The 18,318-nt window shown below is 40.3% G+C and overlaps 1 protein-coding gene across 2 annotated transcripts in view; it reads right to left on the bottom strand.

The window, feature by feature from the left end:
- Positions 1-386: 386 nt before the first annotated feature.
- Positions 387-18,318, bottom strand: part of PUDP (pseudouridine 5'-phosphatase) — a 306,515-nt gene continuing 288,583 nt past the window's right edge. The window contains exon 4 of one of the 2 annotated variants that reach the window (XM_088451537.1): positions 387-668. In XM_088451537.1, the coding sequence (XP_088307663.1) occupies positions 492-668 (177 nt within the window). In that variant the 3' untranslated portion in view covers positions 387-491. The remainder of the gene's footprint in view (positions 669-18,318) is intronic. The other variant, XM_088451538.1, reaches the window with a different exon arrangement.

Genomic DNA, 18,318 nt, shown 5'->3' with positions numbered 1-18,318 from the left:
TGGACACATATTGTGTGTAATTGCACTGCTCATGCTCTGGAGTGATCACATCTACAGGCAGTTCAGGGTCAAAAGCAACTCAGTACCATCACCACTTGTGGTAGGTCCAGTGAGATCGTGTTGACAGAATTGTGGGCTATGAAGATTTGTTCATGTGCAGAGATCCATTCATTTTCAGACGGGTCACTTGCAACAAGGCTGAGCTGGTACAAGTGAGTACTGATATTGATGATGGCTATCTAACCAAGCATATAAGCAAGGTACAGTCACATACTCTAGATGACTACAACTCAGCTTACAGTATTCAGGCTCTAGAAAAAAAGATGTATATCTCTAATGTATATTATAATGATTGCACGCTAAGAAACATTACGAAAAAAACAATATGACTAAATAGGTTTCCTTTATTTAAAAGTCTGTAACTTGTTTTTCAGTTTTAAATTATTTTTTTAAAGAGAATGTGTCACATTAAACTGAAATGCATTTACATTTTATTCATAAGGTGGCAAACCGAATAATTCTGGTTTAAATTCTTCCAAGGATTTCAGCACTAAAGTTGCTCTCTTTGTTAGATCTTGATTTAGGTTTTCATCAGGAACCATGACTACTTGCATCCCAGCTGCTAGTGCTGCTTCCACTCCATTTGGGGCATCTTCAAATACAAGGCACTATAAAATATAGAAAAACATGTAAAAGATAAATTATATTCACATAATCTGAGTGCATGTAAAATGTTATCATACATATTACTCTTTAAATACGCAAGCATATCTTATTTGATTAACCATAGGGTAACAAAAACATTAATAGGAGTGGGAAATACTAAACAAAGAGCTGTAGTTTCATTTAAATGTCTTCTCTTGGAGATGAACAGATCTCAGAATGGCTATTACTGTATCCCCCACATAATCGTCTCTCAAATATAAAACAGATAGAAAATTGTGAAAGTAGTCAAGAATTACAAAGTTGTGTAGAATAATGTTGTCACACCAAGGACAGGATTATGGTGAAACTGAGTCATCTTCAAACATATGGAAAAAAAAGACTACTACTGTACAGTACTTCTATGTAATGCAACAGACGTGATGCCAAAATAAAACACTGGTTAGATAGCTATTCTGAGCTGGTGGATAACAACAAGGTAAGGGTGGAAGAATACATCAACAAGCCTGCAATGATCTGGGGGAGACAGATGGCCATGCAGCACAATCAATTTACAGTAACTCTAAATTCATGGAGAATACAGGCGGGAAGGTTTTTGTCTTTGATCTCATTAAGCTGGCTAATAAATCAAGTATTTCATGCCTACATTTGCACAGCCGAATCAAGAAGACGGTTTGGTTCATATAAATGGTGAAGGATAGCCTGGTTAAAAGCTGCTGACTTAAGATTTCTAGGACATCTCTCCTCATTTCAACTGAGGTGCAAACAAAATTAGTTTTCCAATGGCTACTTTAATATATGTGACTGATAATGCTTCTGCTTTCAACAGCTGATATCCTGATAACTTACTGTATGTATCAATTGTACCTCACACTTTTTAGATGGTAATTAGGACATGGTCATCTTTTTTCTAGTGTTTCATGTCAATATATGACATTTGTTTGCACTATGGGCCTGATTCAGACCCAGTCGCAGCGCTGTGCGCTCGCAACCAGGTTGATGGTGGGCCAGTGCGCATGTGTACGACGGAGCCGGCTCCGTCGTGCGCATGCGCAAGACCTGGATAGCGACGGGCACTCCAACGCTCCGGGTCTCGCAACAAAGGGGGCGAGCTGTCGATGTTGAGTGACAGCTCGTCCCCTTTGGTGGGTGGCCCGGGGGAGGGCTGCCCAAATGGAAGCATTCCCATGTGAAGGCCTCCGTTTGGGAGCGGCCCCACTGACATCACAAGTGATGTCAGTGGGAGAGATTTCGGCTCTGTTAGAGCCGAAATCTCTCTGGGGCTTGCGGCAACGAGACCTTACCACAAGGGTCTCATCACAAGCTCGATGGTCACGATTGTCTTGACCATCGCGACCATCTTCCTGGCCGCTCGCTATAGCTGTGGGTTGTCACCCACAGCTATGCGAGAGGCCAGGAGGCCGTTCTAAAAAAAAATAGCCCAGCCCTGATTCAGAGTGAGCGCTCTGTCAGAGCATCCGGCTCTGAATCAGTGCCTATGACTTCAATATATAGTACGTTTTAAAATAATTACATAATAATAATAATAATAAATGAAATCTTCCAATAATCCCTGTTTAAATATCACAATTCTCAGGTATATATTCATAGAATAGAAGATTTATGGCCATTCCACTTTTGGGCAGTCAAGAAGCTTACATTTTAGACACGATATTATTGTTCGATCTGCCTAAGGCTGTCAGCTAAGAATCCAACTGTCTTGTCAGTAATACACACTATTGGAATACCCCAAATAGGTCTGGCTAAAAATCTCCTGTATTGACTGAATGTATCTGTATATTGTACTGTATCTTGGATTCCACTCATAAAATATAATACTGTAACATGTACCAAAACTAAAATGTTTTCAGTTTGAAGGGCCAAACATTGTATTTTAAATAGCAAATAAGACCTACAGTACATTACATTATGTAAAGAAAGAATTGTTGAAATCAGACAAACTTAGTAGATAGTAGATAGTAGATAGTATCTAGATAGTATCAGTGGTCAAAGTGGGAATTTTGAAGTGGGGGGTTTGGAATATTTAGAATTGTACTTATGCGCGCACCGAAGGCATGGCCACTCAAAAGCAGACCGTGTCCTTAAGACATGCCCCCTTTTCATCAGTGTAGTGTACCACATCATAGTACCCCTTATACACATTATGCCCCTTATAACACTTTAGGCAATGCAGTCGTAGTGCTCCTTATACATTATGCCACACAGTAATGGCCCTCATTATAGTATAATGTGTAAGGGGCAGTACTGTGTGGCAGTAATGATTTTCTTTATCATCACTACAAAATGTACAAGGATATTTTGGCCAGCTTCATAGCCCCCAGCTAATGGATATTTTGGCCAACTTCTTGTTCCATAGCCCCAGCTAGTTATTGCTACTGTAAATTGTCATATGGTAATGCTGATTCTGCAGGCTTTGTAAATGAGCAATACCATCTGTAACAAACACATACAGTATGACAACATACAGTAGCAATCATTAGCTGACGGCCGCAGGGGAATGCGTAGAGAGCCATATGTGGCCACAGGGGTGCCCATTGCCCTTCACTGGTTTAAACAGTCTCCATGTTTTTAAGTAGTTCATTAATTGGCTGTGTTGGAATTACTAACAGGTAGGTGGGATATTTTTGCAAAAAGTCAGCAGTGTGACCAAGACTGCAAGGCATAACCTGGCCTCAAGCCCAGCATTTAAATCCACAGACTCTGGGCCTGATTCAGCACAGAACGGAATTGCAAACCTGCACGCAAGCAGCTTTGTAATTCGGTCCTTGCAATTATGGTAATGCAGCAGGAGGCAGTTTTGGTTTCCTATTACAAGTATGGAAAATGTGATCTGCTTACTAAAATGTGTGAATTTAAGGGCTTGTAGTGTAGTGTAGTGTAGTGCTACAATTGCCCTTTCATACATTTAGGTGAAACTAAAGTAATGTGAAAAAGGTATGACATTATTTTAGTAAAAATATGATTGATAAATAGGGCCCTAAGGCAGTGTCTGTGTGGCATTTGCAAGTTATGCTTGTGTTTGCGTGGGTTTCATCCAGGTGCTCCTGTTTCCTTCCACACTCAAAAACAGGACCAGATTAAGGCTTGTGGGAGCCCTGGGGCAACTAAATTGTGGGGCCCCCACCACGCCACATGGAGCCTATGCCCCCCCTCTACACCCCCAGCCACATGGAACCTTCCCCCACTCCCCCAGATTACTTACCTTGCTGGCTAACTCTGTTTTCTTCTGAATGCAGCAGCACAGTCAGCACTGCTGCATACAGTGTAGAGTGGCTCCTGGGGCCCGACATCAGTGATTAGCGTCACGTTCATGATGTGTCATGTGACACTGACGAGGGGCCTCTGAAGCTGCTCTGCGCTCTATGCAGCAGCGCCTATTGTGCTGCTGCATTCAGACAGGCATTCGGGCAGCTAAGTCCCCATCCAGAAGCAGGTGTCACTGGACACCTGTTCTCAGCAGGGTCACACTGACCACTGTATGTGGGGGCCCCAGGGCAACCGCAACTGTCACCCCCCTTTATCCGGCCCTGCTCAGAAAACATATTGGGAAACTAATTGGCTTCTGACAAAAAATTAGCCATAGTGTATGTGCTTCCATGCAATAGGGAATATTGATTGTAAGCTCCACTGAAGCAGGGACTGATGTAAATGACTAACACATTCTATGTAAAATGCAATGTAATATGTGTTCACTATATAAATAACTGTTAATAAATAATTATTCTACCAGTTAGCTAAGAGAAAGCATAATGAATAAAAGTGTTGAAAATGCCTGTGTCAGCCTCCCGCCCCTATGACTCTACAAAACTAGACACAAACCGATTAAACATTGTCACAATTTTCAGAGATTAATTACTATTTTGAAAGCGAATCTTGTGCCAAACAAAAGAGAAAAAAATAAAGTGCTACATTCATTGAGACTCTCGCTTGTGGCTGGATAAAAGGAGGCACAATAATAAATCCTCTAATGTTACAAGTAGCTGATACTAATATTCAGTCTGTGGTCTCTTAATAATTCAAAGTTCCTAATCACCAAGCTATAAGCTGTAGTTCTCTTTCTTTGAAAACTGTGTAATTATACATATCTTTAAAAGTGTTTCCATTCTTTACAATATGTACCTCTCATAATCTCTTTTAAATGTGTTTAGCCAGAGGCAGGCTACCTATTGTGCTGCTCATATTCATGTAAATGGCCACAGCTAAAATTGCTTGCTGCTCATGAAGTTATCACAGCACTGGTTTTGTAGTCTAATGCCATAACAATCACCAGAACTCCGTTCAACTGTGTTCTTTGAACTACATAATGTAAAAATAAAGCTGAATTGTGGCTACAACCCTGTTCCACATATGATTTGAATTAGTCATAGAGGGGAAAATGTCATAGCAAAATTATAATTTTTTTATTAAACAGTTTTGATTGCAGAGAGGAAAAAATGCTGCTGTATTCTACTTACTTCACCAAAAGATGTGTTCTTATTATAGTTAGTGACTAAAATAAATACGGCCTGTGAACTAACTCCTAAGTATACTCTTAAGATGGAAAGAGCCAGATGGAGTAATCTACTGCTTGCACATTAACCCATTTCAAAAGGTCACTTATCTTAACAATACTACATTTTCTTGTACAGGATGTATTATTTTGTTTGGTTTGTACAGAGGAGCTCATTCAGACCCGTTGGCTATGCTGCGCTCTCTCACAGCCGGGCGATTATGCCAACTGCTCAAGTCGCAGTGCGCATGCATGAACCAGTCACTATGTTTGGAAATCGAGGGCTCACAGCACAAAGACTGAGCACTACTTTGAGTGACAGATAGTGCCGTTTGTGGGTGGTAACATGGGAAGGTCCAGGAAAACAGGGGAGTGGATGAACGAACACAGGTGTGTCTGACCATAAAAACAGCATTCTAAGGGCATGCATAATTAGCAAGGAAGCATCATTGTACACGTCACCTGATTGTATTTCAGCCTGCAGTGATCACAGTGCTTGCTGCGGGGTAGGGTCTACCTCAAGGGCTTCAAGCAGCTCGGATGGCTTTCGATGTTACTGATTAATCATACACTTCCTGGAGATAATGGCCCTGATTCAGACCCACTCGCGAGCGGCTGTCAACTCGCAAGTGGGTCGATGGTCTGCACTGCACATGCGCACGACGGAGGGAGCTCCGTCGTGCGCATGCGCAAGACGCAACGAGCGAAGGACTTTCCTTCGCTCGTAGTGTCTGATAAAAGGGGGCATGCTGTCGATGTTGATTGACAGCACGCCCCCTTTGGTGGGTGTGCCGGGGTCGTGCCTGCCAGACGGAGGCGTTCCCAAGGGAATGCCTACCGTCAGAAGCCGGCCCCACTGACATCACTAGTGATGTCAGTGGGAGTGATTTTGGCTCTGATAGAGCCAAAATCACTCCTGGCCTTGCGGTTGAGAAACTGAACCGCAGGCTTCTGCTTGCAGTGGCGATGGTCACGATGGTCAAGACCATCGCGACCATCATCCTGCACGCTCGTATATGCTGTGGGTGGTGACCCACAGCTATACAAGCGTCCAGGAGGACGCTCCATATTTATGGAGGTGGGCCCTGATTCAGAGCGAGCGCTCTGGTCAGAGCGTCCAGCTCTGAATCAGGGCCAATGTTTGCCTAGGATGAAAAATGGGCGTCATTACACCGGCGTGCAATTACTCTGCCGTCGCTCTCTAATACATAGAGGGCATCCTTAAGCTTGGCCGTGCGATTGCGGAATTTGCATTTCCACCCCCTGACGGGCTGCGAGAGAGCGCAACATAGCGAACGAGTCTCAATGAGCTCCAGAGTTTCAAATTCTGGCTAGAGGTATATTCACCCTTATTCTCATTTCAGGGGCGTAACAAGAACTTTCTGGGCCCCATAGCTAAATCTTGTAGGCTCCCCTCTTATTAAACTCGTGGCACACTAAACAAGATTTTAAACTTGCCAATGCACACCATCAGTTTTTTTAATCAAATATAATATATAATAACAAATATCAGCATATATTTAAAATATGTTGATATTTCTTATTATTTCCATTAAAATTGTTAGAAATCACTTACATCAGAATATCAGTGGGAAACCTGTGCTTGGTGATGTCTCTTGTCTGAGGTCGGATGGTTGACAAGCACTGGCCCCCACAGTAATAGAACAAATTGGCCCCTGCAGTAATGAAAAATTGTCCCCCACAGTAATTTTCCACAATTAAAGCTATTAGTATTAAAGTCCTTGTGTTCTACTAAGATGTTCTGAAAGGACCCTTGAAAAAGTCCAACTGGATGAAATGCGTTGGGTCATGTCCACTTACACACACATCATTTTTCAGAACAAAAATACTTTTTATACCATTGAATTGATTGATTGTATTTACCTCTGTCTGGCAAGACTCCCTCTAAGTCTCTGTCCAACAGTTGTAGTCTACAATAAAACTGGATTCATCAGCTTCAATACCAATGCACATTGTGTATATATACTATAGCTACCTATTCACACTCCTTGGTTAGTGTATATTCACTATTATACCTCCTATCACCATCACCGAGAGCACTGGGACGGACAGGACCAGCAGAAGAATGATGGTTGAATCCGGGTATGTTAGACATACCTTACCTTAATCTGCATAATAGTGGCCTGCCTAGTTCCTGATACTGTGCATATTGATTTTGTGTGAAGTGAAGCGAAAGGTGAAGAAGGTTACCATCAATCGACATACTATACAGCGGTTAAGACATTATGTCTTCTCCATGGAATTAAAGAACACCCTACCTACAGATTCACAGGTTTTGGGACTTTTTAAGAACACCCACACTACAGATTTGGCTGGTTGTTTGTTTGGGAACTTTTAATATGAACAAGCAATAGCATCAGGAGCAGCACCCAGATACCTGGGACATTTAAGAACACCCAACCTACAGGTAAAGACCCATACATTCCTATTAAAAGCAAGACAAGAAAAACCAGGTAAATTATTTGGATTCAGTGTACATCACTATAACAACATTGTTACACTGATGACCACAATACATTAACCATTAATATACCAGAGTGTGCCATATTATTATTATAGCATGACTATATAGAGGTGGGGAGGAATCTCACTCTTTGGAGCTGCTGAGCGTATTTTCAGGGAATCTAGAATGCTATACACAATTTGTTTCTTACAGACTTTGGCATGCCCAGAAAATGGAGCCAACACTTCCCTGTTTTCTGAAATGCTCCCCATTGCTGCCCCAAAATGCCTGCAGCTTGTCAATCAGGCTGCAGCTAACAGGGCACTGTGACCAGAGATGCAGCACCATAGCAATACATGCGCACTGCAGTTCTAATGCATGCATAGTCCTGAAAATATTGGTCATTTGCGACTGAATCAGAGCTGTGTCCAGGACTGAATCAGCCCCTGAGAATAGTTAATTTGTCAGGTTTATCCATTTTGCATGGTTTTGCCAAAATTGCAGATACAGATGAATATATCTCCTCATACACTGTGGCTTCAGTTGCACCAAGCAGACCCTCTTGGTGCTCCATGTATAGGGCTATTCATGCTCAGAGATCCATCTAATTTCAGATGCATCTCTTGCACCAAGGATACGGCTGATACAAATGCTAATGATGATGGCTACTTTCACAAGCCAGTGGATAGGGGTAGTGCAGCCATTTCTGAATATCCCTATTTATTTCCAAGCATACAAAATAAAGACCACCATACACGGTGTGATTGTTTACACAATTTGCCAGTTTTTGATTGATTGGAACGACCATTCGTGTAAAAAGTGCTGTGTGTGGGGATGATCACTATGCCGATGTGCGAGGCATACATCGTCGTCGCTGATCAATTGTACCTGCAGAAAGATATCGACCTATCTTTCACGATTTGGTACACATCGTTTCGTGTGTGTGCATGATGAACGATGCGATGGACGATGTATGATATGTTGCATATATGTAGTTGACAAACTACAATAACCGGCGCTCCAGGGTAAATACAAAAATAATATTAATCATCCACCTGCTAGCTAGTAGCAATCTTTGATCTAGTTGAGACCAAAATGTATAAGCCTAAAAGTGGAAAAAAACTTTGTAGCTACTGCACAAGGTGGATAATGATACTAAATGTATATACAGAAAATAAGTAACATTTGTGCTCTCTGTAAAAATGGATGGGAGACTGGATGAGTAAAATCTCTATTTAATATCCAATGAATACACATATATAAACAAACATGATCTCAAGCCAATAAATGATGGTATATCTGAGTGACACTATATAATTGGAATATCAATAGTTCTTGTAAGTGGTAAATCCAATAAGCAAGGTGTCAACTTGATATATCACAATAAATAGACATGTAAATAAAAGATATTGTTAATAAAAAGTGCTGGCGTCCCAGCTTCAATAAGTAAAATGTACTGTGTATACGTAGCTTGATCTATAAATGACCAACAATGGGCTGTAAGCGTGGCCACGCTAATAATAAATATACAGTCCCATGGAAATAGATCGTAATGTCAAGAGATAGCCAAATGAGTATGTGGTGAAACTCACGGGATGCGGTGATATCCGCTGATGGTAAGTCAAGTGCACTCTTGGAAATGCTCTTCCGATCCTCCAGCATATGCTGCAAACACAAATGGCAGTGGCCGCTGTGTGTGCAGCTGGGAGGGCTTGCTGGGCAATAAGTCCTTCGGTGACTCCTGACCTGAACACAGCTTGTAAAGCAGCGGCTCCAGCCGCTAAATGAAACGGCAAGTGAGGTGTGCGTTATGAATCAGCTGATCGGCAGGTCCCGCTATACAAGCGGCGGTGAGGGCTTGCTGGGCAATAAGTCCTCCAGCGGCTCCTGTCCCAAGCACGTCTGTATAGAAGCGGCTCCGGCTTCTAGCTGAGTAATCAGCAGCTGCTGTGGCCAATGTTCAATGGCTGTGGCTGCATCTTTGATAGGGAATGATCCCAAAGTGATAGCTGGATAAAATCGGCTTTGGGCTGTAAAATATCCTGGATCTCCTGGAAAGCACTTGGTGGCTCTGGTCAACGCGTTTCGTCCTATACTGGACTAGGATGTATGATATGTTGTCACTTTTCCTCCCTTTATTTAAATTCCAGCATTGTGAGGTTGTTTGCTACAAACAATATATCGTTTATGATCTGCAGTCGTTTACAACCCATCTATATCGTGTGGTTGTTTGTACAATCATTCTGTGTGTGGGCACAATATCTTTCAGGAATTCAAGGGAAATCGCAAACGAGATTTAATCATTTGCAAATCGCACCATGTATGGGGGGCCTTAAAACTGCATATGCAGCTGATATTAGTGCGAAGCTGAAGCAGTCCTGTATACTTTTTTCCAGGAAGAAGGGTAGACCTAAATGCTTAGGGTCCACCAATATGAAGAAGAAGTGAGTAAGATCCAAAAATGTACAGGAGATATCATGCAGGATTATTCTTCTAATGAACAGTTAACATGATATCATGCAGATAATGTATTTCTTAATTCTTCCCAGTTTCTGGGTGTGAGCTGAGTAAGAATGCTAACCACAGTCACACTCTACAGAGGGCTTAAAAATCATTAAAAAAAGTGATTATTCTCAATTAAATATTGTTAAAACTTTACATGTCTCCATGATGGAAATAACGTGAAATACATTTTTATCATGTATTGAAAAGCAAGGAGATATGAGGCACTTGAAATTTGTATATGAAAAGACAAGTCAGTAAACAAGAAAGAACATTTACTGATAACACTTTAGCTACAAGGCATACTGATTCTAAAAAACTTAATTAACTTAATGAACCTTATCAGTATTCTTAAGATTAATAAAAAAAGGATGTTATAGCCAAAAGGGGAAGGTATATACACCATTCATACATGCCTGCTCTCCTGCAATGGATGAAGATTTCTGAATTTTGGGAAATCCATCTGACTGCTGGGAGGGCTTAGATAAAAAGTAACTAAGCATGACATCATTAATGCTTTTTGTTAAAACCAATTATTGCATAAACTTTCATATTGTAACAAAAAAATCTAAAAATAATAAACTGTGCACAGAGTGTTGGTACTATAAGCAGGGGCACCAAGAGGGGGGGGGAGTGGATACAAATTACCCAGGCTTGCTGGAGGGGCCCGGTGGGGGCCCAGATCCGACACTGCTCCCCCCCTCTTACATCACACATCAGCCCAGCACACGCTGCTATGTGCTGGGCTGCCCTGGAGACTGCTCGTGACTGCTAAGAAGCAGCCACAGCAGTCTCCTACAGTATGCCTGTGGGGGGAGTGATCAAGCTGATCATGTCCCACACTGGTAATGCGCCAGGCTCAGGGGGCTCATTGCCCACCCCCTTGCCAGCACGCGGCGCCGCTTCGTGGTGATGCGAAACCTTTTTTACCTAAGGGGGCGTGGCCACGCCTCCCGAGATTAGGCCATGCCCCCTTTTGTACCGGGGCCCGGCACGGCTCTTGACGGGCCTGACTATAAGACCTGAAATACCGATTAGTTGCACCATCAAAAAATGAACCTGCCCTATAGCAAGCCCAAGTTTGGCTTTCTATGTGAGCTGTTCAAAACCTGTGTACACAGTGACTTTCACTGACATGCCCACGACACGGCGGGTGGACAAACAAAAATCCACAAATTCTGACAAACTCCAAGCATTGGTTAGGCAAGAATGGGCAGCCATCAGTCAGTATGTGGCCCAGAAGTTGATTGACAGAATGCCAGGGCGAATTGCAGAGGTCTTGAAAAAGAGGGTCAACACTGCAAATATTGACTCTTTGCATAAACCTAATGTAATTGTCAATAAAGCCTTTTGACACTTATGAAATGCTTGTAATTTTACTTCAGTATACCATAGTTACATCTGACAAAAAGGTCTAAAAACACTGAAGCAGCAAACTTTGTGAAAAACAATACTTGTGTCAATCTCAAAACTTTTGGCCATGGCCGTATTTCTGAAAGTACGGTAATGAGCCACCAAGTACTGTCTGTAAGCATCTGTTTAGCCACCTCCTAGCAATCGCCCAGAAACGCTCATCCAAGACACTTCTGATACCATGTGTCTTGATCGAAACAGCGACTTTGTGCATACACTTTGTGATGCATGCACTGTACGATTCTTAAAGGCTTTTCATGCTGTATAGTAACAAAAAAAAAAGTTCATCTACAGTACATCGGCATCGGATGCAACTCTGAATTAGGCCTGGTGTAGCTATCTGGCCAATGACATTTCAGCATGCAATCTGTATGATGAATGATGGATTCAGCATGCACTCTATATGGGGATTGTAAAATATTGTTTATGTGGTCATGTTTGTTACTCAAATGTCACAAGGTGTTTGCAGGTTACAGTTGGAATGTACTGGCACACAATACATATGGGCACATCAGGATCTAGTGTTCTCAATGAGTTATGATGGATCAAAAACTGTGGTCTAATGAAGTTGGGGGGATTTATCATTACAATACCTACTAAGATGTATTAACATCTGTCAGCTCCTACTGGTCCACCAAGATAGAAGACAGACTTAGTGGGACCAACACAACTAGGAGTACTTAGCAAACAAGGGGAAAAATTGTACAAGTTCCATGACGTACTATTGGGGACTTAATAAATCACAGTTTATATGGTAATAGGGAATCTATCTGGAAAAAGGAACTAAAGAGTCATAACCTGAGTGGAAATAAAGAGACAATTTCTTGCAGAGAGGGAGATGTTTAGGTCACAATTTAGGGTATGTAGTGTGGTCTCCTCCCTGTTGTCTTGTCTGTGGCTTAAGGGACCCTAAGGTATTTCTTGTCACATAGTGAACCACAGCAATAACATCCAGGCACTTCACATTCTTTAATAATTTATATTGTACTCCTATTCTGCTACCTCCAGGTCCCCTCTCACCTCCTCTTACTCCATCTATTGTTATCCTACAAGCTATCAACTAATGTCCAAACATTGCCTAAATCTTAACATGTCTAAAACAGAATGAATCACCTTCCATCCCTCTAAATTTTCAAACCTCTCCACATCTCTTTTCCTGGAAAACACTACCTGCTCCTCTGCTCATGATGAGCATTGTAGGTGTCATCCTTGTTTCCAACTTCTTGCTCACTTCCTAAAACATCCAATCTCTTTAACAAATCAGTTTATTTCACCTTAGATAAGGATAATACCCTTATTATCACTAGGATGCTACCAAAATGTTCATACACTTTATCATAATCTCCCATCTTGATTACTGCAACTTCCTCCTTTATGGCCTATATTTCTCACCTCTCTCCCCAATTCAGTGCATTGGCTATCCATTCCCTACAATCTACATTTTAAACTGCTCAGCTTCAGATACTAGCACACACATATCTGCACTCTGCTAAATCCTCATTCACTCCTGCCCTATCTGCTCTGCTAATGACTGGCATCTCAACACCCCACTAAAAACCACATCCTCCTCCACTTCCAAGATTTCTCATGTGCCAATACTGCATATGAAATAGACTTCTACCCCCAGTCAGGTTCTCCATCAATCTAATCACTATTCACCAAATTCTCTCTGGCCAAGGCTGCATCTGCCCACATTTGCACATGGTGTCCACCCCCCTCTTGTCTCAGCCTCACTGCTTCTCATTAGATTGTAAGATCTATTGAGAAGGACTTTTCATGTCTGTTCCCAGTGGCAAATGCAGGATTTCCAGAGGGGGGTTTCCAAATGCTTAATTTTAGAGTGAGTGTGGCCTGTCAATTAAGAGGGCAGAATTATAACTTAACCAGCTTTAATAAGCGTCATGCAAAGTGTATTGTGTGTAATAGTTCCGGCATACACAGGACCAGTGATCACAGTAAGCCATTAGATGCGTCAGTAGGCCATCCTGCCTGAGCTGAATGTATTTATTTTAGATGTGGGCACCATTCCAGACTATTGGAGCAAGTCCGGGAGCTTGGAGGAGCAAAAGAAGAACCTAGCACTGCCCTGGACCTATATGTACATATTGGGCTCTATAGCAGTGCATCTCTAACATTACATGTTTTCCAGATCTTCTGGTTGGTGCACAGATTATTTATTACTGGCTGATACATGTTAAAAGATCCACAGGTGGTGCTAATTATTTAATTTGTGATACTGAGAAGAACATGCAGCACTAGTAACAATCTATTATATTACTATTTCTGTTGTGGTCATGGTGTGGGCTGGGGAGGGGGGTTTCCAGGCAGACAGAAACCCCCCCTGCATTTGCCTAAGGTTCCTACCTTGTTTACTTGGGTATCTCTGTATCATGCCTTTTGCAAGTTAACTTTGTTCTAAACTCTACCTAATTTGTTTATGTACAATTTTATTATTAATTTCCCAGTATATGTATTTATGCTTCTTGAATACCTCATATTTTTTATTTGTAGATTTTCATCTTTACTATATGCTATACTTTCCCACTGAATGGCGCTGCATATTTTTGTGGCACCTTATAAATAACCGATAATAATAATAAAATTTTTAGTGGTATAACTTACTATGGGGTCTGTTTACTAAGCAGTGTTAGGAGACAAGTGATAAGGTGCCAGCCAATAAGCTACAAACTGCCATCTCACAGGTTGTGTTTGAAAAATGACAGTTGGGAGCTGATTGGCTGGCACCTTATCACTTTTTACTCTGTCTCCTAAAACTGCTTAGTAAATAGACCCCTATATCTTTTAGTAACAACTTATACCAGCAGCACTAAAAACATGTTCAAACAATACACTACTTCATACTATGGAATTCTTTTTCACAATTTTTCAAGCCAATTAAATATACTTAGAACTACTTCAGAATGTTTCAGTAAGCTGAATGGAGTATTGCATGATCATGCTCCTTATATGAATGCTACATTTTTGAATATAGTTGTCCCTTGAAGGCAAAAAAACTGAGAATATATTTACATAACTACTAATCATAAATGCATCAACAATGCCAAATATGATGCTTAAATGAATTGTAATTACACTGGACATATGTTTATATATCAGATAGATGTATCACTCAATCAATCATAAAAAAAGTATTTTTGTGTCACCATCATTAAAACATCAAACATCCCTCTGAAATCTTGCTACTCGATGCAATTAGGATCATTAAGTAGCAGAAAATGTGCACTGTGTATGCATTATTGTTGGGATTTACATTTATTACTGAATGTTTTAACAGATTATTAGGATATAGCAAACAGTTTTCTGTCAGAGTGCATCCATAATTGACAGTTTATTAGCAATTGCTTTGATTTAAATGTCCGATCATTGCATCTTTCTGTTTAATGATGGGCAATGTATTAGTATGTACATAAAATGGATTGGAGAAGCTGACTCCAAGGCATAGATTTACTAAGGCGTGGTTAGTCAAAGCCATCAATCATTGACAGCTTTGAATAACTGTCAATGATTGACGGGGGCTTTGAAAACAAGCTCCTTAGTAAATTTACTCCCAATTATCAATATTGGAAGTTCTAGGGTAGTTCCTAGGCTATCTAGATTAGCCAGCATAAATTCTTGACCAGCTTCTATTTTAAATAATTGATTATTTATATTACTAATTCAAGGTTCAAAAGGCTAGTTTGTCTTAGGGAAGCAGAACCTTGCATTTTGGACTCCCTGTTACTAACTACATGCCATTCCCACTTCCAAGATTTCTCCACTGCCAATCCTCACCTGTGGAATATAGTTATGCACATAACAAATCAGGCATTCAACCACACTTAAAAAGTTTTAAATGCCACTAAACTTCCTGAGGGGCATAACCGCGTTACTTCCTGCAATTTCATCAAGACACATCAAAGTTTAAAGAATAGTGACAGCTGGGACTTACTTACAGTGCATGTTAAGCTACCAGTAGGGAAGAAGACAGTCCATCCTATTAGGAAGAGATCAGATTCACCTCGGTCTAGCCTGTTCTTTTAGGCAGAACCACTAATGCCATCTCTGCATGGCATTAAGTAATGGTGACAAACTTTTCATTGAAAAACACAGTGAACTGGGGACAATTGTACTTTACTGAATGAGGGAGATATCTGTGATATTCCAGGCATTAAAGCAAATAGCAGTGTAACTTTATTGTTGCAATAATTCTGTAAAAACTGTAGTTTTTCACATTATTTATGGCTAAATAAATAGGTTTCTAAATTGTTTAGGTCAACAGGGCTCTTGCAAGAATCACCCCTCTTTTAAATCACCAAGGTCCACACTAGCATAGCTAGCTCATAATCACAGGCAACCAGGGTAGTGCAGCATTTTTATAGGTGACTGACCATTTTGTCATGATACTTGTTTAATTAACTCATAAACCGCACTTGCTACATTTCTGTGTTTAACATGTCTATTCATGTAAAGTCCTGTTTGTTGAAAAAATATACTCTACGTATTACACCATAAAGTAAAACGAATATATATTTTTTATGATTTAACAAAAACCAGACAGAATAGGTGTTGAACAGATTTGTGGATAGTACAAAAAGCTGCTAATACTTAATAAATGTCAAAGTCACATGAAATAATAATCTGTATTGTGATCCGATCCCATCTCCTTAGCAATCAAACAGGTGTGTTGCAACTGCTAGGAGTCTAATCAATGGAGCTAACTCTGAAAAAAAAAAAACTCAGTCTTTATCCTTCCAAACTCAGTGTCACCTTGTTCAAAAACCCAGTTTTTTTCTTATTATTACAATTATTATTATTATTCATATTATTATTATTATGAATGCAATGCACAAACTCCTTTAATTGGAAGAAAAAAAAAAGGGAGCACAAATAGTGAAGAACATCCAGACAATGATTGCTCATGTAACATTTAGGGGCATATTATTTGGTTTTAGACTCAAAATGATAATTTCTTATCACCACTAAATGGATCACTGAAGAATGTGAGATCTGTAGCCTATATGCAATACAGAGCTTGGAATATCTCACAATATAGGAGCCCCATAGAAACCTATGGGGCCTGGTTTTACTATTAGAAATGGGGAAGCGCAGAAGTTATTTCCGATATCTGCTTTGGAACCCCCATCATAATGTACATCCTGGGAATGCTTACAATTTGCAGATATCCCTGAAAATTTAAGTTTTTGGGGAATTTACAGAAAAATTTGTTTTATAAGTATGCCCCTTAGGCCCGTATTCAATTAGGGAGCGAAAAGTCCATGCTGGACTTTTCGCTCCACATCGGAGCTTTTCAGGGGATAAAGTATCCGGCGCGTGCCCGCTTTATTCCCGTATTCAATTTAAGATGAACGAAAACGGGACCCAGCGAATTGGGATCTCCGAAAAAAAAACGTGAATTTTTGGAAAATAATTGTAGGACCCCCCCAAAAGATGTCCAGACATAGGGGATCATTATGGATACCCCCATTTTTGCTTGCAGAAGAAAGTCGGTTTTTAAATAGCTGCGGCAGGTGTTTTTTTGCCCGACATTGAAGAAGTGATTTTAAGTGGTCCCATCAAATAATGCACCAGCTGCTAATAGCCTATTCTAGAAAACACCTGCCGCATACTTACAGAATACCCCTGAACCTACAGTATTTGCCTATTTTTAAACACTGTTTCCCCTTTTTTTTTTTCACTCAAAATCTTTAATTCAGGGGTGTCCGTATTTTTTATTTTTTTTTACTTTTTTTGACACAGTTTATTTTTAAATTACATTCCCAGTGGTGCAGGCTATTTTTTTTTAAGCCTGCACCCCTAAACCCCAATTCTGCACTTTTTTTCGCCGTGTAAAACATGGTGAAAAGTCTTTGAAATTGAATATGGTGATAATTGAAATAGGCGAAAATGAGGTAGAAATAGATGAAAATTATCGCTGATTCTGACTTTTCGCAGCCTAATTGAATACCCCCCCAAATATGAATAAATTGTATTGTTTATAGATGACTTATCTGAAATGTTGATTCCTTCATGGACCAACAATGATGTTGCTTGTGAACCATGCATGCACCCATACAGAGTATGGTCACAACTTCCACGAGAACTACGATCATGTAACAATGTAAAAGTTTAAACTTAATAGAATAGATTATAAAAATGTACAACAATTATAGTGAAAGAGTTTATAACTCTGAGCAAATGCAGACACTTGGCACTGGAGTTGTTACAGAAGCCGCTCATTAATTCTGGAACTATGTCTCAACAAGCCTTTACATAAGTACTTCCACCCAACCAGACCACAGACACAGGAGAACTGCACATAAATTAATCCCTAAGCATTTCGGATGTGGTAAACTTCATCAAGGAAATGGCGTCCTTTACTGTATCATGAAAGCAATTTATATTATGCATTACTTAATTTCAGTAATTAACCTCTTGCTGCAAGTATTATGTATACAATGAAAAACTGAACTCTTGTCAGCAATATAGTAATGAGTCCAAATAAATTAGCTAACTATATAGTAATACAGTTCTTAAGTCAGTGGCATGCATATTGTGTAAAATACATACAGTATTAAGGAAATGTATTCATAAATATATAAAATTGAATATCACGATTTACAAATTAACACTGTTTCTTGATAAAGACAATTGCATTATATATATTATTATATATTTCAATTAAGATATAGGGGTCAATCCTATTAGCCCGGCGAGATTCCGGGTCAATCATATTAGCACCAGAGAGATCATCGCAGCAATAGCCACA

The sequence above is a fragment of the Taudactylus pleione genome, unplaced genomic scaffold (assembly GCF_031769625.1).
Source record: "Taudactylus pleione unplaced genomic scaffold, aTauple2 ptg000026l, whole genome shotgun sequence".
Taxonomy (NCBI): domain Eukaryota; kingdom Metazoa; phylum Chordata; class Amphibia; order Anura; family Myobatrachidae; genus Taudactylus; species Taudactylus pleione.
This window is presented reverse-complemented; position numbering and strand designations above follow the sequence as displayed.